The 25,672-nt window shown below is 35.8% G+C and overlaps 1 protein-coding gene across 5 annotated transcripts in view; it reads left to right on the top strand.

Moving 5' to 3' along the window:
- Positions 1-25,672, top strand: part of LOC117227652 (uncharacterized) — a 664,926-nt gene that overhangs the window by 576,671 nt on the left and 62,583 nt on the right. For 3 of the 5 annotated variants that reach the window (XM_033483090.2, XM_076524316.1, XM_076524318.1), the window contains one exon: positions 23,515-23,666. In XM_033483090.2, coding sequence (XP_033338981.1) covers positions 23,515-23,666 — 152 coding nt within the window. The remainder of the gene's footprint in view (positions 1-23,514; positions 23,667-25,672) is intronic. The other 2 variants (XM_076524319.1, XM_076524317.1) reach the window with 1 other exon arrangement.

The raw sequence follows: 25,672 nt of genomic DNA, 5'->3' as shown, positions 1-25,672 counted from the left end.
CAATCCATCAATTTATGTTCGCAAGTAAAGCGAACATTTCAAGATAAACAGCTCGCCAAGTAAGTCGAAACTTTTCAGCTGGTGAACTGGCTAATAAGTTTCAACGTTTTAACGTGTCTGACGGTTTTCGCATACGTTTAAATAAATTTATGCGACTACTTTATACTACCGGTGTATATACGGTTAAATAAATATATCGCATACGGTTAAATAAATTTATGCAACTACTTTACACTACCGATGTATATGCAGATAATACGCAAGTTCAGAATGTAAGTTTTCTTAGGAGACACACGATAAGCATGTAGTTGAACTACATAGTTGAACTACTTGTGTTACAACAATTCTGGTTGACTTTGATTATCTTCGAAGATAAATAAAGCAAATCAAGTTATCGTTGTAGCACACTTCGTAAAATAAATGTCAAAACTCGAATCGAAACAGGAAATCGAATTTTTTAGCTTCTATGTCATGTTTTTGTTATCATTATATTTACCTATAGATATTTTATTTACTTACTTTTAGTCGAGTCGCAACATTTTCTCACTTAAATGTTGCAGATATAATTCTTTTTTATCGTATCATTTTATCTGAGAAATTTTACACATTTTATTTTCCAGTGTTATAAATTCAACCATAAAAAGGTTTGATGAATTTAATGTTATCGTGTAATGTCATAGAAAGTAATAAAATTGTTTAGGGACGGGTCGCGTTGTCACTAGTTACAGAAACTGTTATTAACGTTTCATAGATGATGAGAGTATCGATAAAAATTGCAGTAAAAGTAGTTTATTCGTTGCAATAGCTGGCTTGCCATCAGGGCCGAGCATGCAATATGAACGACGCGTGGGGGTACTTTTAAAGAGCTAAAAAATTAAGCTTTTTATATGTGAAAGTAGAGACGTGACCCTTAATGCAATGGGGACGATAAAGTGTTATAAGCTTAACTTTCTTAGTAGCGCATCAATCGAAGATGGTGGTAATAAAAGGATACGAGTATATGCTTTTAACGTCATTCTTTACCACTTTACAGCATATATTGCTCGTATCTCACGCAAGTATCGTAAAACAAAGCACACCGAATGAGGAAACTCGGAACTTCTTGATATCCACTGAATTTCACTTTGGAAAATGTTTCCTTGTTTTCGTGGGACGCGAACGCGCCGCGTTCCCCCACCCTATCGAATTTTCAACTCGTAAGTTTCACCATAACGATCTTGGATTTCGGTCTCGCAGCGATAGAACTTCGAATATTACTATCTATCTCAACGATCCTATATAATTAAAGAGTTACAATTCTTAATCTTGTAATCAAACTAAGAATCTTGTTGTGCGCCTCTCGCGTTTACAAATTTTTCAACGTATAATATACATTGAAATATACGTTGAATAATATACTTTATTAGTCAATTAACTGTTTTCAACGAGTATACTAGTAATAGCAGAAAATGTTGTCATTTCTTCGTGACGAGTATACTCGTCGAAAGCAACTAGCCGGCTAATAAAGTATTATTAATACTTTCAAAAATTTGTAAATGTAAGAAATGCATGAAGATTCCTATAGTTTCATTACAAGATTAAGAATTGTAACTCTTTAATTACATAGCATCGTTTGCTGTTTTTGACGAGTATACTCATTGTGACATAACATGTTACAATTTCTTCATGTCGATTATACTCGTCAAAAACAGCTAACTCACTAAAAAGGATATATATCTTGATATTCCTTGTCAAGATATTTATAAAATATATATATAAATATATAAAATATGTAAAAGTAACGTATTTGAACGAAATATGAAGAAAATCAAACACAGACAGTACAATTACAGTAACTTGCACACTTTTCAAAGTGACTGCAACAGCTAACTGGTTAATGACGCTATTCGACCCCTGACCCCTGCAAAATGGACACTTTCTAGTTTCACACGTATACCATAAATAAATCTACTCTTTACTCACCGTAGGACACGTTTTAACCATACTTTACAAAGTATCTTTTCAAGGAACGTGAATCTTATTTCTTAGCTACCACCATAAGGTGAAAAGTTGAATGAAGTTCTTTAGAACTGGGCCAAGATAGATCCAGCAATAAATTCTTCCTTCGTTCCGATTTTCGTAAAAATTCAAATTCCGCTTATCATAGTAAAATAGGCGAATAATTCTGTTGCATTACGTTAACAGCCATAGAATTATTGCATGACGCGGTGAGAAGTTCAAACGGAGGGACAGGCTTTTGCTGTCTGATTCATTCGACGTCACGGAAAACTCTTCTGCAGTAACTTGGCTAGTTAGGCTACCAGTGGAACATCTTAATTTCGAATCCGCCATGGGCTACAGAACGCTATAAATCATCGTGCCACGTTGGCGAAGGGTGTACGTTAATCAGAAAATGAACATTCAACTTCTATACAAACTGTACATTCGAGTAAGGTGCTCAATATCAATTTCACCAAGCTGCCACTATTCTTTGGTGCTACGGGACGGCTATTGTTTCTAGAGGAACATAAATAATTCTACTCTACTAGCAGGTTTCCTGTTTCACTATTAACAATATTTGATAGCAAACTTCGGGAACTGTTGGGCATGTTTACATAACCAACTCCGTTGTATCGATTTGGCACGCGTTTCACTATTCCTAAAGGTCCATATACGTCTTGCTACAATTTTTCTTTAAGTATTTAATTGTTCGCCTTTCTATCGTACAGATTTTTTGTACCGTTGCGCGAATTCGATAGGAACAAATCGAGTTACAAAAATGAAATTAATTTGAAACAACTAGTAAACGAATATACACGTAACTGCAAGAATTCTGACTGTCGATGAGAAAGTATTTATTTCCACCCTAATTTTTATTGAATGTTTCACGAAAGTAACAATTTACAGAAAGACCTGTAGTCAACGTATGAAGATGAAGTTCTGTTGCTATTGCTTGCAAAATAAGTTTACGAATCAGCTAAAACGAATAGTTAAAAAACCATGTAGACAAATGCAAGAAATCTGACAGTCGACTTATTCTGATTTTGATGAAATATGCTTCGAAAATGAGAATTTACATATTCAATATATGAAGATGAAGTTCTGTTGCTACTGCTTGCAAAATAAGTTTACGAATCAGCTAAAACGAATAGTTAAAAAACCATGTAGACAAATGCAAGATATCTGACAGTCGACTTATTCTGATTTTAATGAAATATGCTTCGAAAATGAGAATTTACATATTCAATATATGAAGATGAAATTCTTTTGCTATTGCTTGCAAAATAAGTTTACGAATCACCTACAACGAATAGTAAAAAACCATATAGACAAATGCAAGAAATCTGACAGTCGACTTATTCTGATTTTAATGAAATATGCTTCGAAAATGAGAATTTACATAGTCAATATATGAAGATGAAATTCTTTTGCTACTGCTTGCAAAATAAGTTTACGAATCAGCTAAAACGAATAGTAAAAGACCATATAGACAAATGCAAGAAATCTGACAGCCGATTTATTCTGATTTTTTAAATCAAATATGCGTCGAAAATGAGAATTTACATAGTCAACATATGAAGATGAAGTTCTGTTGCTACTGCTTGCAAAATAAGTTTACGAATCACCTAAAACGAATAGTTAAAAAACCATATAGAGAAATGCAAGAAATCTGACAGTCGACTTATTCTGATTTTAATGAAATATGCTTCGAAAATGAGAATTTACATAGAGAACTGTAGACTACATACGAAGCTGAAATATTTTGCGACCGTCTGCAAAATGATTTCGGTAATAACCGAATTTAAAGACCACATTGTCCGCGACATCTTCCGAAATTAAACGGATTATGCGAAACTGGCAAGGCAAGCATCGGTAAAAGAGCGTAAAATTGCCGAGGTGGGCCAAAGTCTACAGAGTTGTGCAAAGTTTGAACTGTCATTCGGTGGTTCTGGAAGTCGGTCGCAAGTGTCGTCGCCGATAGGAACAGCAGAACGCGAAACGTTCGTCCACCACTAATCACATAACAGTTTTAGCGATGAGCCGTGTCGAGGCACAAAGTGACTATTAAACAGAAAAGAACATAAAAGACCGGGGTGGAAGAGGGAGCCAGCGATGGAACAAAGTCGAGACAGAGGCAGGAGAGTGTGAAGTAGACGCTTTTCAATTCGCGCGGACACGTGACGTTACACTTCCGCATAGCGCACAAGTGCTTCTTCCTCCCGCAGCCGGTTTCTCCCTACTCTCGGCGAGAACGGGGGGATGAAAAAACGGGCTTTCACGGCTATCCTATAAAGGGTGGTTCGCCAGAAACGGAACATCTAAATAATTATTCGAAATTCCGCTTCATTATCAAATCGCTCCGCTTCTATTCGCTAGATTTTCGTTCTATTATTTTTATTGGGAAATCATGCGCTCCTCGCGGTAACTCGTAAATTGTCAAATTGTTTATATGCGAAATGCTATAAAATCTGCGTTATAACTTTTATTTATTCGTTGACGGAACTTTGGTAAATTTCTGAATTGTTTCGCTTCTATTCGGTAAATTATTGCGACATTGTTTATTCGGGACATAGCTTTTACTTATTCGGTTTTATCGTTAAGTAATTTTTACTTATTCATTTTTATCGTTAAGTAATTTTTACTTATTCATTTTTATCGTTAAGTAATTCTTACTTATTCATTTTTATCGTTAAGTAATTTTTACTTATTCATTTTTATCGTTAAGTAATTTTTACTTATTCATTTTTATCGTTATGTAATTTTTACTCATTTATTGGCGCGATTGCATCGAATTTATAAATCGTTTCACTTTCACACGCTGGATCGTTGTTGTATCATCATTATTGGAATTATTAAGTAATTTCAATGACTTGTAAATTATCATTCCGTGTATTAGTATTTAATAATAGATTCAGTCATTTAGTATATTACGCAGAGAAAATCGTAAATTTCGCATTGACTGTTATTTATAAAGGTCAATATGTGCACGATTAAAATTGATTGCAATACAAACTACAGTGAATTGTGCTTTGTCGATTATGTAAATGACACGTCGGTTGCGCCAATTTTAAGAGGAATTTAACAGGAACCATAATCGAAGGTTTTGCTTGAATTATTCTCGAAATCGATGAATTAAGCTGTATTTATAAACGATGTTGGAACCGGCTCAAACATAATGCTAATCAAGAAAATATAATTGCAACACATCGACTACAAAATTCATCAGCGATTCAATCCGCCCACGAAACGATCTTGCCATGAATTAATTACGATACTCGGCAAACTCTGTTCGCTATTAATGGATTTACATCCCTAGGATCCTCTGAAATGTGCATTAAAATTCTCCTCTGAATCAAACATGCTTACACTTTGAACGAATCTTCGTTTAACCGATACAAGCGGTGCATTATATGCGGTTCCTATAAATGCATTATTCGAATAGTTTCGAATAGAGATCACGGTGGCTGATAAAAATAATATTATTCGACGGGATGGGGGTGGTCGAATAAGCGAGAATCGACGGGGCATTTCGGGTGCATTCGGTGTCCAGTTATGCATTTCCGAAGAACGAGGTATAGAGACGTTTCTGATCCACAGGATACATACGCACCAGCAGTCAGCGTGGTGTTGTCATGGTAACAACACTGGTACGCGCGTGGCATCGGCCACAAAAGCAAAGGCGTGACAAACAGGGAACAGAATAGACAATGACGATGTTCCTCTCGACAGGACTCTTAGCGGCAGCTACTTCGAACCGAGATCGTTTGTGCTTGTAACACCATCCGCTCTCATGCTTGGAGTTCATCCAAGTTTCGCCTTTCCTGCGCCACGCATCTTTTCCTCTTTGACAAGCGTCTCGCCCACGCGCCTTGCTCACCGTCCAATATAGCAATTCGCTACCGAATTGTTCGCAGGATTCGCCTCTATTCTCTGCACATTATTTTCACGATCATTGTTCCAATTAAATCGTCGATACGGTTTCCTTCAGTTTTATTCGAATGCTCTGTGTCAAAATACAGTAATTTCTTCCTAATTCACGCTCAGATTCCGCGCTAAAATGGACAGTTTGGGAAGAAGAGATTTACAGTTCACTTTTATGCTAACACTTTTTATAGTTAACGATTGTCAACAACTGTAAAACGAGAGCCCGGCCTCGAATAATCAATCAAACTGTGCATTTTTGTGTGCGATCTGAGCGCGAATTACGGAGAAATTACTGTAGTTGCGTCAACGTGTTGACTATCAAACTACGCCAAAAAACTACGGCTTTAAAACCGAAGGTTTTACCGATTAGTTCGATCTTCTGGAATTTTTGGCGCGGTTTGATAATTAATACGTTCATTTAACACTAGATTTACGGAGCACAAAAGACAGCTGTTTTATATTAGACATTTATTCTGATTTTTAACAAGTGTTATTGTAACATTAGCCGTAAGTAACATATAAATTGGATAAATAACTCATAAATGTATCTTCACGATATGAATAATCGTAAATGAAAAAATTAGTGACCCGTCACTTTGACGGGTTCCATAAATCTAGTGTTAAAGGCGACGATTTTAAATTTTTATCCCAACGATTATTCATTTATGGAGTCTTTTAGATCTCGTGAATATTTACAGAATTTTGAAAGAATTATGTCACTCATCATTTGACTGCGGATTTGATGCATTTACGACGAAAGTGAGTGGATCAAATTGAATTTTAAGAGATTATTCTACACTGTTCGACTTATTCAAATTATTCAGGAATGAGAAAATATGTTTGCTTAAGCACACAATCTTTATTTTTAGTTTTATTCTTCCACAGAGATCCGCAGTCTACTTGTGATCAATGTCTTATAGATCCCAGAGGATTTTCGTCTATTTATTTTATACACTTTACATCGATAGATCGAATGTATATTGTCAAATATTACAGCGACATATTTTTCGATATAAATTAGAAATTTTGTAATATTTTACAAAATAATAAAATCTCTAAAATCAAGAAATAGACGAAGCTTAGTTTTAGAAACTGTTGATTGAATAGGTGCCCGCAACGTGGTTAGAATAATTCGTGAAATTGATAACGTTGCCAGCAGTAACTGAAAAATACATTTGTTGGAACGCCACGCGAGAATGGACAGGCAAATTGATAATTCACGAGGAAAATTCGAGACCAGACTAAGAGCCATCGTGTTTATCGGTTAAAACCATTCTCCCGCATGCCTTGGAACTCGTCCAACTTTCACACCCTCTGACAATCCTCTGTCCTTTGATCCTGATAAGTATAGTCTTCGAACCCTTAGATTCGCGTGCCGCGACTTTTACTCTAACCTCTGAAGCATCGGTTTTATGCAATCTAAACCGTGCTGCCAACTATAATAACGTCTCCCTCTATATCCAACTTGAAAAGATTTCACTGAAAAAATAAAATATCCGTTTCTTAAAACGCGAAAGAACGAATATAATAAATATAATATATTTATTATATTTATATATAATATGTAATACATAATGTATAATTTAATCCTAACAATTACTCCAAACTTTAAATTGCATACTTCAAGTGTAACGTTACCGCATTGCAAAGAATACCGCAGTACGAACATCTCGTAAACACGCCAACAATTTGTAGAAATGTAATACATATAATAAGGTACGAAATATTATATTAAGGTATTTTATTTCCCACGCGAAAATGACGCATGAAACAACGAATATATACGTTTCATGTCACGCGCGTAATGACGAATGCAATAATATATTAATGTGTTTTATTACGCAACCTTTATCCCGGCTTTCTCCGCACTGTACTTTTTTTCGATTTACCTCGAAGCCATTGCGATAGCACCCTAATTTTATTAACGGCAGGTTTAGCAAGGCGTCGCACGTATATTGCAAGTTTCTCGTCCCGGTAAATCCATGATGTGAACCACCCTACGGCCGCATTTTATAATATGAAATATTTATTGTCCGCGGGATTTATTGTACGGCGATGCTAATTCAATCTGCACTTCCCCGTTGAGTTAAAGCTTAAATCGCTTTCCATGGAATCTATCGACGATCATCATATATTTCTGCCGATTATCGCGTAATAATTAATAGCGCGATTTCCACTCGGCTGCCGTACTACTCGCACGATATCGAGAAAGTGAAAAATGGATGGCCCGATAACATCGGCATACTCTCGTCATTTATCTTCCTGTTCATTTATTCGGTGTCGTTAAAGGTGGTCGACTTTAAGCCGGCATTAATCTGACTCCCCCGGGCTGAGAATCCTCGCTGCTTTCGAAAAGACCGTAGTCTACAGTCAAAATCTGAGTTTCGTGCTCGTAGACGATATTTCGAATTCAGCCTCGTGAAACAAGGAAGGTCCACGATTTTATTAACGTTGTTTCATTTAAATGCTTCTCCGGACACGTATCTAGCTTGCTGAAAATCAAGAAATGGACTGCGAGTACAGTAATGTCTCTCTAATTGACGCCCAGATTGTCCACGAAAATGGACAATCTGGGAAGGGGAGACACGATTAATCGAGCCTTGCGGTTCATTTTTATAGCCACGAGTTGTCAACGACTATAAAAACGAGCTGTAAGGCTCGAACAATTGTATCTCCTCTTCCCAAATTGTCCATTTTTGTGCGCAGTCTGAGCGTCAATTAGAGAAACATTACTGTATTATGAATTCGTGATAAAAAGTGTGAACGAGTTAATCGCATGAACCAAACTATTATGTAAATTCTCCCTAATTGACGCTCGGCTTCGAAACAAAAATGGACAATTTGGGAAGGGGAGATTAACCGGGCCTTGCGGCTCGTTTTTATAGTCGTTGATAATCGTTAACTATAAAAAGTACTAGCTTAAAAGTAAACTATAATAAATCTCCTCTCCCCAAGTTGTTTATTTTTATGTACAAGATGAACGTCAAGGGAGAATTTATTGTACACATTTTCTGTGAACTTTGCTTTTCGTAAACGATGCACAGATTTATTTCCGTTATTATACCTCTTTTCACGACATGCATCTAGCTTATCAAAAATCCTAAATTGTAGACTGCGAGCTTTATACATTTACGACAGAGATGAACATGTTCATCGCATAAACCGAATTACTAATTTCGTAATCGACGCATCGATTTGCAAGATTCGCTGTCCGATCATAAAAGTCTCCCGTCGAATTTCAAATATTTACAAACAGACGAAAGATTTGTATTCCGTTTCATCGACGTTGATATTTTACAATAATTTGTTAGTCAGCGTCGGGCAGACTCTGTGCATCGCGTGTATTTCGTACAAAATCGTGAAATACCGTACGGTTAGGAGGATATGAAATTTTCCCAGAATTTGTTGTCATGATTATTATCGTTGTTATAATAATAAATTTAATTCGTTTCAATACATCCACGATGCTTGTTTACGGTCTTCACGCGTCGCCTGATTTCGATTTATTTATATTTTCTTCCGAGGTAAATATCAAACCATCGTTTCCAGGGTGTCTCTAATTTTAATGTATAATTACATGCGCGCGCAAACAATGCCGGTCTGAATAATTAATTAAACATGAAAATAAGGTGTGACGTTATACAAGTGAGTAGATTTACCGGAAGTTCCATTGCAATTAAATATTGAATCGTACACAACATCCATATTATATTATTATTATTATGCAAAGTAAACATTTGAGGACAGTTCACATTGAAATACGAATTTGAGAGAATTCTGATTTTCAGCGACAGTGTGGCGAAACTGTGTATTATTTCTCCATCGAGTTAAAAAAAATTCTCATTTGTTCGTTAATTCGTATCTAGAGATCGATAACGGTATGTTTCGAGTTGCATGCGGATTTCTTGATTATCTGTTAATCAGTTAGCTTATTTTAACCAGTAGACTCGTCGGAACACAGAATGTTACTATTTCTTCGCGACGAGTATACTCGTCAAAACCAGCTAACTGATTAAGAGGAATATACGCATTGATATTCTTGATTAAATTATATATTTTATAATAATATTATATTGAAACGAAGTATGAAGAAAATCTAACTTACACGGTGTAATTAAAATAACTTATTATTCATTTTTCAACGAGACTGCGACAGCTAACTGGTTAACCTAATTCTTCCTTAGCGTGAGTAGGGTTTTTTTAGTATAGGGTTTTTTCAAAAATAACTTATCTCTCCTTCATAATCATGAAGATTATGGATTACGATTTTTATCTATTCACAGTTCAAAGTGATTTTTGAAAAAAAAATTGCTGAATTTGAATTGAAAACTTGAATTTGTTATTAACACGTTCCGTGCCGAGCTTTTTTTACTCAAATCTTCACACATTGATATTTTACTAAAACTTGATGTATTACGTGCAATTATTAATTCTCGTACACATTACAACGTAACAAAAACTTATCAACGCCCATTCTTGCGGTGGAAATTGATTCTTCGGTTCTAAATTTCTTGTAAACAATTTGTTCAGTTCACTAAGTAAACATGCAAGCGTGTACCATGGATGGTACACGTGGCACGGAACGTGTTAATTCGTGCGTAGAGATCGGCTCGGTTTTTCGGATCGTCTAAATTTCACACAGCCACGTGAAAAATTCGACGATCGATTGCCGAGTGTCGGCAATAATTTGGCCGAGCGCGAAGGCTGACAGATTATCCCGCGTACAGTTTATTATTAAAGGAGCTGATGCATTTTTATGTTTCTCCGTCGAGTAACGTTTATCGAGAAATAAGTGAAGATGGAGAATGGCCGGAGGGTGTGGTAGAGGAGCACCCCTAAACGAAGTAAATTGCCGAGATGGAAGAAAAAGGAGAAGAGGAATGCCATTACACCGGCCGCGAAGTAGAACTCGGTGCCCTATGTGGAGTAGGAAGGAAACGCGCGGCGACGCTCGAGGACTAGAAAAGAACGAGGAAGAAAGTGAACCCTAATAACGCTTATTTATTCATGCTTATAGCCCCGCTTTCGCTGCGCAAGGATTTTCATAATAACAGATTTGTTCTACTCCCGCGTACGTACTATGCGCAGACATTATTAGCGCACGTATGCTAAGATTCTGACGTAACGCTTATGCAAATTTCGAAAGACCCCGGCGTGCTCCCCCTAAAACGCGAAATTACCCCTGCTATTCGAATACTTCCTTCGCACGTTTCTTATATTTTACCTCGCGTACTTGTTTCATTAGATTCTGCCTTAAGGCTTAACCCTTTGCACTCGAGTGAACACACTGAGGTGTCAGAAAAATTATTGTACCACAATACGTACAAATACAATCGATGATGTTACAATTATTATATAATATATTATATTATTATATATTATTGTATTATATTATATTATATTATATTATATTATATTATATTATATTATATTATATTATATTATATTATATTATATTATATTATATTATATTATATTATATTATATTATATTATATTATATTATATTATATTATATTATATATTATATAATAATAATTAATAATAGTTTATATAATAATAAATATATAATAGTTAATAATATAATTTATATATATTTTTTTTTTATTTTTTTTTTAACTGCGAAGTGTAACTGTTGCTTGAATCACAAAATCGAACGTCGTATGAATAAAATGCAGCAAATTATTTGAAATGGAAATATTACAGATCAGTGTTGCATCTATTTTATTTATCTTATTTTTTTTATTTATCTCTATTTAATTTTATTTATTTTATTAATCTAGTTTAGATTTCTCGTTAAAACAGCTTCGAGTGCAAAGGGTTAACACTCGTTTCGTTCAGCTTCACGTATTGTTTCACATTTCATTTCAGGCGCTAGTTTTCTAGGTAGAAAAGATTTAATCCCGAGAAAAGGTTAGATTTTAGAATACCTTCTGCTTTCGCATCGTAACAATTGTACAAACGAGGATTTTATAAATTCTACCAAGTAAAGGGTTTTTTCAACAAGAGCTACAGATAGTTTTTGCAAACGCGTTTATATTTTCAAAACCGGGCAAATTTTCATTGTAACTCCTGGTTCGTTCGTTTGCAATTATGTTTGAAATACGATATCAGTCGAACGACCACGCAAACTCTGTATGCACTCAGTCACCCTTTTTTCTAAAACAAAAAAAAACCATTTCATTCTACGGGGCTAGCTATAATCCACAAACCACCGATGAACCGGAAGATAACGTCCCACGGATCATTGAAGAGATTGAGCAGCCACTGTGTGGGTGTCAAAGAATTTTGAAAACAATGGATGACATTGTATTTCGTACGTAACTGTAAACGATCGTAGCAAAAGTTACAATAAAAATTTGTCGAAATTGTGTCTCTTTTTGAGAGACACTTCAGAGATGTATAGACATTTAAATATGGTTGAACGGTGTTTTATAAAAGAGCGAGGTTCGCGCGCATTTAATGCTAGAATTTTCTGACTTGTTCCTCGTCGACGGTATATAAAATGTTTTTATAATTGTTTGAAGGAGTTTTATACTCGAGCACATATATTATTGCGAGAGCATTGTGCAACCGGTTCTGAATAGCGTAGAATGATTAAACCCGCCCATTCGTGAAACATTTAAACCTTAACGAAGGAAAAGAGAGAATTCCCTAATTGTTACGTTACGGATTTAAATAACAACGTGCATAAAATTAATTCGCCCTTCTTCGCGCAAAATACGGGGTCGCGCATGTGTGACGCTGATAGCGATTGCGTTAATATTTTGTAAATTAAATTGGGTCAACGTTGAAATCCAATTAGAGACGAATTCTTATGCGTGACCGAATCTCGCAGTAAAAATAATTTATATTATAAAAGGTGTTTCATTAAACGCGCAGTTGTCGCGATCGCTTCGAACATCATTTCTGTCTGCGTCGATTCTCGCGTGACGATCGTCGGGTCCGTTTCGACCCAGCGCGAGACTAAACTTTTCACGATTAATTTCGATATTTCTAAATTACTTGTTAAGTTTCTTGAATCTTTTCGCCAATTTTCACATCCAGATTTCGAAGATCTGCGAGAATTCTGTATCTTTCGAGCAACTTCTTCAGATTGAATGCGTTACTTTAATTTTCGGAGAATTACGTGGCTCCGCGGTGGACGCGTTGAACATAAGCTACGCCATACCCCATTGTGTTATCAGCCCTGAAAGTTCTAAACCCGGTTTTTTATCGGGCTCTGCATGACGGCGCCAGTCAACAGGGCACGGCGCACAGATTTTGCTTAAAGACGATACACGTGTAAACAGCGCCAGCACTCGCAATCCCTCACTGTTTTTAAGGCAGAATTTGCGCAAGTGGTACGCGACGTGGTTAAACCTACGTTGTCGTGATGGAATTTCAAGAACGTGACAGCGGTTAGCCGCTCTCGAGCATCCTCAACTTACTAGTAAACGTGAACAATCCTGTTCACGTCGGTGGCGACCTACCACTGCCAGGTTCAATACTGCCGACGGAAGCTGCGACCTACAGGGCGTCTCAAAATTATTGGACCAGCCGAAACATTCTCGATACAAGCCGAAACCGGCATTTTGCAAGTTCAGCTTCTGCACTAACTTTTGTGTCAGGAAAATCATTACCTAAATTCGATTTTTCGATTACTTTTCTATCATTATCTCACACGTTACTTTATTGTTAAAAGTGACCATTAACGCATTCGTTAAAAGCAGCTAACTGGTTAAGAAAGATAATATGATATATGTGTATATAATTTAAAATATATATTATATATTAATTTATAATACTTAATATTAATATTATATAATATATATAATATATAATATAATATAATATAATATAATATAATATAATATAATATAATATAATATAATATAATATAATATAATATAATATAATATAATATAATATAATATAATATAATATAATATAATATAATATAATATAATATAATATAATAATATAATATATATGATATATATTATATAATATATCTATATATATATTCTTTATTAAATTATATATTTTATAAAAATATTGTATATAAACTAACTAGTTAACTTGTTCATTGACTGTCGCCAGAAATTCTATACCGACAGTAAGCTATAGAATAACATTTCTGAAACTTTAAACAACAGCCATCGCACCATGAACGTTAATTTCCGGATCTTACTTTAACAATGCTTCAACTACTATTAATTTCACTGCAGAACAGTGATATCATCCATGTTAAACTTCAGACAGCTGATCGATCGATCTCGCGTGCCAGCATTCACAATCAAAAGGCAATATTTTTTCATTCGGTTTGTTTTGGAACCTGTCCATGTACAATCGTCCACGAAAATGTTCGTACACAAAGTTTATCGAATCTAATTTTAGTGGTCGCTTAGCGAACATATACAATGGGTACACGACGATTGAATTCTGTTTAAAAACTGTCGATCGATCGAATGCAACAATATCGAATAAAAATACCTTATCTGCTTCTAGAAAGAATTTTCGTGGCCACTGTACCGTTGTTTCGATTTGCACACGACATCGGATAAACTACGCGTTTTCAATAACTCGATTAAAAACAGCGTGCACGTTCTGCTTCCAAAACAGAGTCTTTAATTTCATTCTTTATTTTGCGAGATGTGAATGATTGATCTGATAGTTTGATTTCGTTAAAAAGAACACGAATGCGCGCGTGCTTTTCGAATTACAATCGACGAGTTCGTGCATCATTTCTTGCAAAAGCACGATCGCGTTCGTTGCTTTCAGTATTAGAGCACACAGCACATCCCAGAGGTTTAACATTTTTTCTTTTTAATTTCTATGCAATCATTGCAATCACGCCCGCAGCTCGGAGATTCTTATTATGTAGTACACATTGTTCGACTATTAAATCAACCAGTTAGCTGTGGCGCCTCCATTTTAGAGCGCGCACCTATATGTGTCGCGAGAATCAAGCGACGACGAGTATACTCGTCGAACACAATGTTAGTGTCGTTGTTAAAATATTGGGTCAAAAAAACGGTTTTATTTGATAAAATTAACAATTTTATTACTAATATTTACTTATTCACATAATAAACGAAAAACCCAGAGATAATCAAATACTTATAAAAGTTAAAAATTCAAATTGCTGCTGTAGAGAGAGAGTGGTATTTAGCAAAGCAAGGAACAATATATAATGGCACTTTGCACGTCGAACACCCCAATACCGTGATTCTTTTCTAATTTTATTTTTATAACAATGTAAACAACTTCGTGCAGGATTGGCCTGAAAATATTCTGAACATCTTGAAATTTGAGAATATGTTTTTGTTTTCCTTAAAATTACAATTTAAATGACCAATGGTCACTACTTCTTACGCGCGACGAGTATACTCGTCATGTCACAAAATATTGCCATTTCTCCATGACGAGTATACTCGTCAAACACGGCTAACTGGTTAATATAATTTCAATTATTCGATATTTGTTCCATAAATTTTATAGTTCGATTCGAGACAGCTTTCCCCCGGAAAACGAGCACATTTATTGATCCGAATTGATCGTGAACCAATTACTGGCTAGTAAATCGTCCGCGTGCCACCTTTTGTATAGGGTGTTCATTGTATATCACGTGTCAAGTATCGTTCACATGTTCTGAATAGTTTCCACATGGAAACGAGGGGAGATTATAGTGACATGAACTTGAAAACGAGCCTGTCGTTATAAGCCACTGTGCTCCAGAATTCCGGATACGATATGCCCTTAGAGTTACCACTTGAATCCCGCGTATTATTGCAAAGTGCCAGGTTTCTCACGTGAGACGCGCCGCTAAAGCACACCTGCGCCGATTGCAACCTCCCGACCAATACCGATTCATTTCATTCAAATACAGAATTGGCTGGTTCCTGAATAATAAATAAATCTCCGTAATCACGGCCTATCGAAGCACGTCCTACCTCGAATCCAATTTGGATTTTATCCCGCCTTCTCGATATATTTAACCGAGAATCGAAATAATCGTACAATTAAAAGCAATGCGAAAGTATCTTTTAGGCCAACTCTGCGATTGTTTTTGGCAGAAAACTACAACACTTATCGTCATCATACTTACATGTACGTTTTAATCGATATCTCAACACGATCCCCAAATTTTTCGACGACTGAAAAATAAAGATCAAGCTCTCTATGTGTAATTAGTCCAGGGAATTGGTCCAATAATTTGATAAAGTAAACAAAATCAATAGTCGAAACTTCTTTATTATTTAAGTTGAGATCAATATATTATCGAAAAATATAGTGCAAATAACTATCGCAAGGCACCAAATAAATTCGTCCTTACTGGTAATCATTATTAACGAAAAGAATTCAATTTCGGTCACTTATAATTAGACCGCGGTTTTTATGTATTTTTGACAAGAATGACTGGATCAAAAACAAGACTGTAAAAACATGAGAAGAATTTTAGAATATTTTTATATTATGCACAACTTGTTAAAACTAGTAACAGATCAAAAACAGTTTCATCCCACTTACGTTTCTTATAATCCAGTTAGACAATTTTTATTTTGCATAAAAATCCGCAGTCTACTTATAATAGTTATTCACGAGGGCAATTCATTTCGACTGTCCATATCAGTTACATCGATAATCGTTATCGGCAATAAAAATGATTTTTCCGTTATTAATAATTATTGTTTGCAACAGAAAACGCTTTGGTCGAATAAATAATTGTTATTCTATTTCTGTTGTAACAGTTAGGGTCTCTGAATTAGCATACAATAAAATATTGCTAATATATAATATATATTAGCAATACATATTATATGTTGCAAATACATGCTAATATATTTGAAAATATAATAATATATATAATGAACAAAATATAACGAAAAAAGCAAAATCTCTAAGATAAAAAGGGAATTTAGTTTTCTTACTTGACATAAGCGTGGATACGAGTTACGCTACCACAAAAAAAAAACACTTTTTTTATTATCAAAAGTATTTTTCATCGAATTATTACAGTAAGCGTAAGAGAACTTGGCCAAATTTCTTGGGTACAATACCGCCATTAAGTCGTTTCTTCGTATCGCAACCGTGCAAAACAGAGTAACGACGTCTGGGTGGAAAAAGTTTCCGCACTTCTCGACCCTTCAAGACAATTTCGGAAAGGCGAAAAGAGCAGGCCACCGAATCGCTGACTTGAATATCCCATTTCTGCCGCAACCGGGAATTCCTCTCACGTGGAATTACAATGTAAGAAACAAGGACGCGGTACGGTGAACATGGCGCGGGAAACTCGCCCTGTAAGTTAACGGGGAACGTGCCGATGGCCGGAAACCGACAACAATATTATCGCCAGCTACTTTTATCCGGGTGGTCCAGTTATAATCAACCGTATCCTCGCGCGGAGTCGATTGAATTCGTTGGCCAACGTTTGCGCTGTACCCTGTTTTTTCCACTGAACTAATTGAGGCTAATTAACTGCTTCCATTAAAGCGGGAACGAAGGAACGTAACGACCGCGTACGTTCATTGCACGAATTGCCTTTATTCATTCATTATTAAAGGGCTGATCTAATTTGTACAATTGTTTATCAATCTTAGATTTTGATTTGTATTTCTTATGTATTTCTTATATTTTTAACAGCAGAAATAACTTATACAATATTTGACGTCACAGGTACGATGCTAATGTGGAAATGTAATTATAGAAAAAATTAATTTATAGAAAAATTAATCCAAGATTAATTTTATAGAAAAATTAATTAACTCAATGAATGTATTTTTAAAATTATTAACGGCACGGATCAATTTAGTTTTCGTTGTTGATCGGTTATATTTTATATCTGTAACAGCAGAAAGCAGCTTATGCGATATTTCAGGTCATCAATTTGATGACAATACGGAAATCTAATTTTACTAAAATGTCTTCAGATGGCTCCGCAATTTTAGAAAATTAAGTAACTCGATGGATGTGTTATTAAAACTTTTGATAGCCAAGGATAAGTTTATTTCACGTTCGTTAATTGGTTACTGCTCGTTCTCGAAAGTGCGAGGAGATTCTTGCGCGATCGCGATGGTCATTTCGAAAAGTGTACAACGAGGTTCGAACGTTTTGGGATTCCAATTTTCGCGGAGACCGCCTCGATTCTCCGTTTCTTCTTTCCTCGCGATTTCTTTAACGCATACCGTCCAATTTGCGGTTACCATAGGTAGAAACGATAACAAGATAAACCGTTCATGAATCATGCCGGACTACTTCTGTCATCGCTTGAACAAAATATATTTTACGCCTGTAGCGGAAGATCTCCCGAAATTGGATAATTTTTCAGCCGGTTACGGTGGTATTTTAAACCGGAGGATTGCGCAATATTCGGTGAGAGACGACACGGAAGGGAAAACCGTGAGAAGCTGGGGAAGTGTAAGGAAGAAGAAGAATAGGTTGGAAGTCAGACGGGATGGATATATCCAGGAAACCTAGTCAACTGAAGCGTAACCAAATCTACTGCCCTATTTACTCGTCGTTCTACCGACTGTTCTCTCTAGATTTCTTCTTTTCCGTTCATACTTTTCGACGTCGATTCCGAGACACTTGTTCCGGTCACCTGCTAAATTTACATTCCCTGCAGTATCTTCAAACGGTCAGCCTCAATTATGCTCGTAATCGTTTCACTCGTAAAATTAAATTGGTAGCTTCGTCTTAATGTTCTTGCGTGAATTTACTATAATGCTATAGCGAATTCTGCGTTCCTTATAATTATAAAAATAAACAAATTGTGCACGACACGCGGGAGCTTTCTTGTTGTAATAATTATTTAATTCAACAATTCTTTCGAATTCCTCTCGGAAATTTACATAAAATTCGCGATTGCCATAATTTACAAAAATATGCAAAGTGTTCTTTGAACGTCTAACGTTTGAAATAATTATTTGTGTAACGATACTTCCTGTTCGATGATATTTAAACTGCTCTACAACAATCCTTAGATTATTAAAAATAAGATACGCACTCAACTATGTTCTTTTTATGAAGATATACGCCATAATTGATTACTTCATTTCCAAGATTTCACTTAGGATCTCATTCTAAAACATTTCTCCAATTGGCAAAAGTCTTCTTTTTACTTTCTCCTGTCTCTTGTCCTGCTCTTTGGCATGACATCCTTCCGGGTTCCTTTACTCGCCGATCTGCTTGCCACTTGTGCTCGAGAGAACGGTATTGGACCTTCCGTCTACGTTGGGCAGGTTTATTTTTATTCCATACGACTCGTTCGATTGAACATGACTTGCGGTTACAGGCTCGGCAATATATTTTCAATATGGCGAGTCGACATTCCGACCGTGGACCCGCGAGTCTTTTGTACTCTTTGCCTGCGCCGATCGCTATCCGGCCTTCGTAAAATACGCACAATTCCGGCCGGAATAATAGCGGCTCTCCTGGCGAATTTGTAGCTTCGACGCGAATATCGAAGGTTGGCACCTCGCTTATCCTCGATCGTGTTAATTTAGAATGACTGCGGCCGCGAGTCCTGCTTTGCGACACGGAAATTCGGGGAAAAAGCGCGTATTTCATACGCAATTGAGGTGTAAGCTCGCCAAACGGATACCATCGATTGCGCATCATTGCAACTACTCTTATTTTTCGTGTGTGTAGTTATATTGTTAACAATAAAGTCGTTACATCTAAAGAAATGCTAATGCAAAATTCAGTGCGTTGAATATGTTTGATTTATTGTAAGTATGTAGACTGCAAGTTTTAATGCACTCTGTCATTCTCATAGCTCATTTTTTAAACAATAATCTCTTTAACTAATTCGAAAATTCACTATGGAAAAACAAAACCAAAAATGTTAGCATTCGTTGGTGACACAGGGTGTGCCGGAATTCGTAGTGCAACCGAGCAGAAGCTGATTCTACGTGGAAAAATAAAGAAAAATGTGTGATTTGCTACGTAACCCAATGAGAGAAAATCGAGATACTAATTAGTAATTAGTAACTACAAATAATCGTGTGATCATCAGAAGAATTTAAAGTTAATGCATCTTGTATTTGTTGCGTCTGTTTCACTTTGTTTGTGTCACTTTGTCTCACGCGTCTCGCTCGCTCGTGGTCGCGCAAATAACGCATACAGAGCATACACATACACACACACACACAGAGAGAGAGAGGGGGAAGAAAGAGAGAGAGAAAGAGAGAAAGAAAGAAAGAGAGAGAAAAAGAGAGGGAGAAAGCGCAGACACACACGCCCGATATTCTCCTAGCCGAAAATGGCGACCACGTGAGAGCGAGATGTGACGGGAGTCAGGTCCCGTTGTTTGTTTTTAATCGGCCGAACTCGAGTCCCTCGTTTCGTGGAAATTCAGTATGACGGCTAATTTGGGGTCCTACTTCTGCGAGGGCGTTAACATGGATGAATTGATGGAAATCGGTCCTACTAAACATTTCTCAGCAGAATTCTTCTGAGCAACGGACAGTACATGGTTCGCAACAATTAATATTTGTAAGCACTATTTCGGACGAAGACAACTGCGGTAGAAGAATAGACGACAATTAAATCCTTTACAAAGATGAACAAACTTTAAAGTCGATTTTTTCGAAAACGGAGCCCGGGATAAAAAAATGTTGTAGCAAATATTTTTGTATAAAATGTTTTCACATAAAATCACTCCCTGCTCGGTTGTACTAAAAAATTGAATTCTGACACATCCTGTATAAATGGCTGCAATTGTATTTTATTCATAACTATTAGACTGCGGACTTTATGCATTCGTGTTAAAAGCTTTTGAAATTGTTACATTACTTTCAAGCCGTTAAAGCTATTCAAAGAGGAAATACATTCGTATTTGACATTTGTCTTTTCCAATCGATGCAGACAATTTTTGATTTGCATAAAATTCCACAGTCTAGTAATTATTGATTTGTATAAAGTGATCGTGGAAAAATCATGCACGACTCTCTACGGGTCCGGACCGCAGGAAATAGTCAAATTTCATAAACGGTTTTACGAAGTTTAACACCACGCGATAAGCGAGCTCGATGGCCGGAGTGACGCAGAAAACGCAGTTTCCATTTTCGAGCAGTGTTCCCCGTCAACGCGGAACGCATGTAAAAATGAAACCGGTTTTAACAATCGATAATACGTACTCCGACGGGATCCCATTTCTGTCAATCATCCAACAGTCACTAGAAGTTTCAACAAATCCGTAAAAAACGTACCGACGAATATACAATATGCAGTTGCTGCGAAATAATAACCCTCGACTTTATTTAAAACGTTTTGCTATGTGTGAAACGCATTTCCCAATTTTCTGCGACACGTATCGTTTTTCCTGTTCGCAGCTCTCGCCGTTAACTGCTCGATTTTTTTTATTGATACAAAACTTTGAACATGTAAATGTACTGTTATTGCACAAATTTTACCATAAAAGTTCGACCGTACTGCATTTCCGTAATGACGATACGGGAATTTATTTACATTTTCTGCTTCCTGCCTGCAGAAAAATAAATATAATTTTCGCTCTTTTGTCGGAGAAATGTATTCATAAACATTTCACTGGAAACGTCATTATAGAATAAATATTCAAGCGAATAAGAACGTATCTAGATGACGATTTGTCCGAATAAACTTTTACTCGAATAAAAGTTGACTCGAATAAAATATTCCACTAAAAATAATTCATTCGGATAATTATTCCAGATAAATATATTATCCGAAACAATTCTCATACGATTACTACAAGCGAACGCATTGGCTTTTAATAAAATTTTAACATAGTTTGTCGATAAATATTGAACACGTATTTTTTTCTTAAATTCATTGTTCCACACAATGTCAATTGTGAAATACTTTTCAATTTCCCGCAGTCAAATTTTACTAAAATCGGCGTGTTACACTTGGCGGTGTTACCGTGTCAGTCAACAAAATTTTCACTTCCTCATTTTCAAAGAGTTCCAACAAAAGTGAAAAACTTACAGCCAGCAGCGATCGTCGAATACGGCCGCAAAGTTCAAAACCCTTGTGTCAGTTCCGTTTGGAAGAGTCGCGGAAGTTCGCTTTGCTTTTGAAGTCAGCAAGAACCGTCAAGTGTTACAGGGGAATCAGTGTCACCCAACATATCCCATTTGACCAAGTCAAACAATTACGTCGATTACGTAATTCGTTAAATTAGCGAGTGCCGGTTTACGGAGCCGCAGAGGGAGAGAGAGAGAAAGAGAGAGAGAGAGAGACAGGTCGAACGCTAGGGAAGTTTGTCCAACGTTAGGACTTAGTCGAAAGTTAGCTCGACAACGAGCATCTAGTTAAAAGCATCAGAATACGTTCCAGGTTCCAAACATTCGGGACGCAAAGATAGTTAATTAGGCGGCATTGTTGTCGGTGCTAATAAACGGATGCGTTGACATTAATACAATATACAGACGCAGCATAGGATTAGAGGGTTGGGAAGGTAGGATAACTAACGGTATAGCTGAATTATGCATTAATGGATAGTGATGTTGCGGCTAATCCCGATTCATTCGATTATTTGTGAGACCGTGAACTCTGGCTATGGATATCGCTATTCGAAGCCACGGTTACCCGAAGATTTCTGTTCGCTTTTCATCGGAAATCATCGACGACATTTCTTTTCTCTTATTTCGAACTTAAAATCACATCGATAATTGAGCCGTTTATTTTGGAAGCGGCATAAGTCACTTTGTTTTTAAGTCGATATATTCAAGGGTTTGCGTTTTAACACGTTTCAAAATATGGATGCTAACTTTCGAGAAGATTTACTTGTACTTGTTATCTCAGGATACTGATATTTTTCTCAGTATAAATAATTTCGTATAATCATTAAAAAATCACCACTTTTCATTACGGTAAAGTGACTTATGCCACTTTCAAAATAAACGGCTCAATTGTTACCTCGTCGGTGCGAAAAAAAGGACGTTTTCAAACATTTCTCCTAGAGAAACCACTCGATGGATCGGCCTGCAACTAATTTCACCAGAGAGAAGATGCTTCGTAGATCAGTTAAAAAAATCCTCGAGAGGATATGTAAACAATTATTGCTCGCACTTTGATTACCGTGCAGCACCGTTTTGCATCCTCCCGCGTACCATCATAGGCAAAAGGATATTTTCCAAAATTTATTCTAGACGAATATTAAAGAATTGTATAATTTGCTTATAAAATATGGAATTAAAAAAATTATTTATAAAATATGGATTGTAGTTGGAAGATACTAAACGTTCGTGGAATAAACAGAAAGGCTACCAAAAAGAATAGAACGATATTAACCCTTTGCACTCGAGACTATTTCAACTCCAAAATGAAAGCATTTATTTCAAGCTACAGTATTCGCATTTTGTATAGTTGTATTTATTGGATGTACAGAAAATTTAACCTTTTAGCTTATATAAGACTTCTATTTTTTATCAATTTATTGAATTACTTTAGAAAAGAACTTTAACAATGTGTAAATTCTTGTGAAAAACGATACAGCAATTTTTAGTGTCGCCTCAGAGTCGCCGATCGAGTGTAAAGGGTTAAGAGTTGAATATCATAAGATTTTTTGACCTAATTTTTAGACCTAACTGGATCTTTTGAGATATTTTTCGAAATTGAATGTTTGCGTCTTTTTTAATTTCAGAACAAGGACAAAATACGAACAAGAAGAAAACCACGTTTTCGAGACTGCTTCGGGGATTGAAAACGCATCGGAAAGAAAAACAAGGTCAAACTCAGGGTTCCCCAAGACACGGTCGTGCCAGGATGGGGGTGCCCCAAAGAGTAAGTTTTCAAGTATGTTTATCAATTTATATATTCATATTACTCCCCTACCATAAATGCGCTCCTTGTGATCGAAATTTCGCCACGCGATACGTAAAGATCACAACACAAGTGGCGAATGCTCCAAGTCATTTTCGATTCCAAGAATTGACCAAGTATACAATTTCTTCCGAGGATCACGATATTAGATAATGTTTTGCTATTTTACTTACGATCAAGATTTAATTTGAACACAAATTTTAGTATAACACAGTGTTACGCTGATAAGATAATCCAAATATTGTCTTTGGTTGTTAATGCAAGGAGACCGCCTTAAGCAAACGTGAACAGCTCAAACATCTCGGGGAAAGTCTCCTTCTCATCATTTGGAAATTATGCATATCTAACGTGTTTACATTGCAAAATAGCAGTCGATTAAAATCACTTTCTCGAAGCATTTAGGGATAAATTCAAATGTCTAGCACTCGATAAAACCATTTAAACGATAAAATGACGGAAACGCCAAATGACGAAAATTCGTCATTTGTATGTTACAGAAAATAATTGATTCTTGTTCTTTTAATTCTAAATAAATTAAATTCTAATTTTTACCAAACAGAGATAATTTCGATAAAGAACTGATTTCGGCTTCAGTTGCGTCGCATAACGCTGAAGAAATATCAATTATTTATGAAATTAAAGATTCGAATATAATTTACTTCATCTAATTAAAAAAGAGAATAATAACTTTGTGTTTTCAGTAATTCATTTCAACCTTTTTGTGGATATAATTTTTTTTTTAACTTCGGAAAGCAAAAAAAAAGAAATTAAAAATTTTATATATAAAGACAAATTTGTTTTACATCATTTTCCAAAATTTCACGGAAAAATATACGATTTTTAACAAGTTACGTTGTTTTTATATAGACCATATCTCATTTCTACAGATAGTGTCAAAAAATGCTGGCATTTTGTGAATGACGGTGCAAAAATTTACCGGACGAATATGTGTCAACTTTTATACGCTATGAAAAATGGAGGACAGAAAAATTGCACAGAAATGAGAAAAGAATAATAGTTTTCTTACAAATAATTGACTTAAGCGTTATAACGTTTGTACATGATTACTTTTGCAATAATTATAAACCCTTTGCACTCGAGACTATTTTAACTGCATTTATCTCAACCTACAGTATTTCCATTCGATATGATTATTTTTAAGCGCTTATAGAAGACTTCTATTATTTGACAATTTATCGATTTATGTAATATAATAATTGATAAATCATCAATTTATCGAGATATTTCAACCTACAGCATTCTCATTCGATATGATTATTTTTAAGCGTTTATAGAAGATTTCTATTATTTGACAATTTAATAACGTGAAAATTCTTTTGAAAATCTTGTAGCAATTTTTAGCGTCGCCTCATAGTCGCCACTCGAGTGCGAAGGGTCAAATTCTGAAACATTAACACGTTCCGTGCCGAGCTTTTTTTACTCGAATCTTCACACTTTGATATTTTACTAAAACTTGATGTATTACGTGCAATTATTAATTCTCGTACACATAACAACGTAACAAGAACTTATCAACGCCCATTCTTGCGGTGGAAATCGATTCTTCGGTTCTAAATTTCTTGTAAACAATTTGTTCAGTTCACTAAGTAAACATGCAAGCGTGTACCATCGATGGTACACGTGGCACGGAACGTGTTAAACACGCTGTACAAAAACAACAAGAATTAGCAATTTCTATTAAAGAAAAGGAAGATCGTGCATCGAATCGAATCTCGATTCTATCAGAGAGCAAAAAGAAATAAATTGCTGGTATCAAGATTACATCTAATCCCGAACAAGTATATATTGTACATACATATACGTGGGCACATAGAATATACATAGTACCTGTATTACTATACCATGAATACTGCCGCCGCCATGACTGCCGCGACCATTGTATGAATTCGCTCTGTGACCACAGTCAGAACTGCGTTTCGCTGTCTAGCAGGACATCCTGTGTCTGTAATGGAAGGCAA

This window comes from Megalopta genalis, chromosome 8, assembly GCF_051020955.1.
Source record: "Megalopta genalis isolate 19385.01 chromosome 8, iyMegGena1_principal, whole genome shotgun sequence".
Taxonomy (NCBI): Eukaryota; Metazoa; Arthropoda; class Insecta; order Hymenoptera; family Halictidae; genus Megalopta; species Megalopta genalis.
The sequence above is the reverse complement of the archived record's forward strand: the minus strand, read 5'-3'. Positions and strand labels throughout refer to the sequence as shown.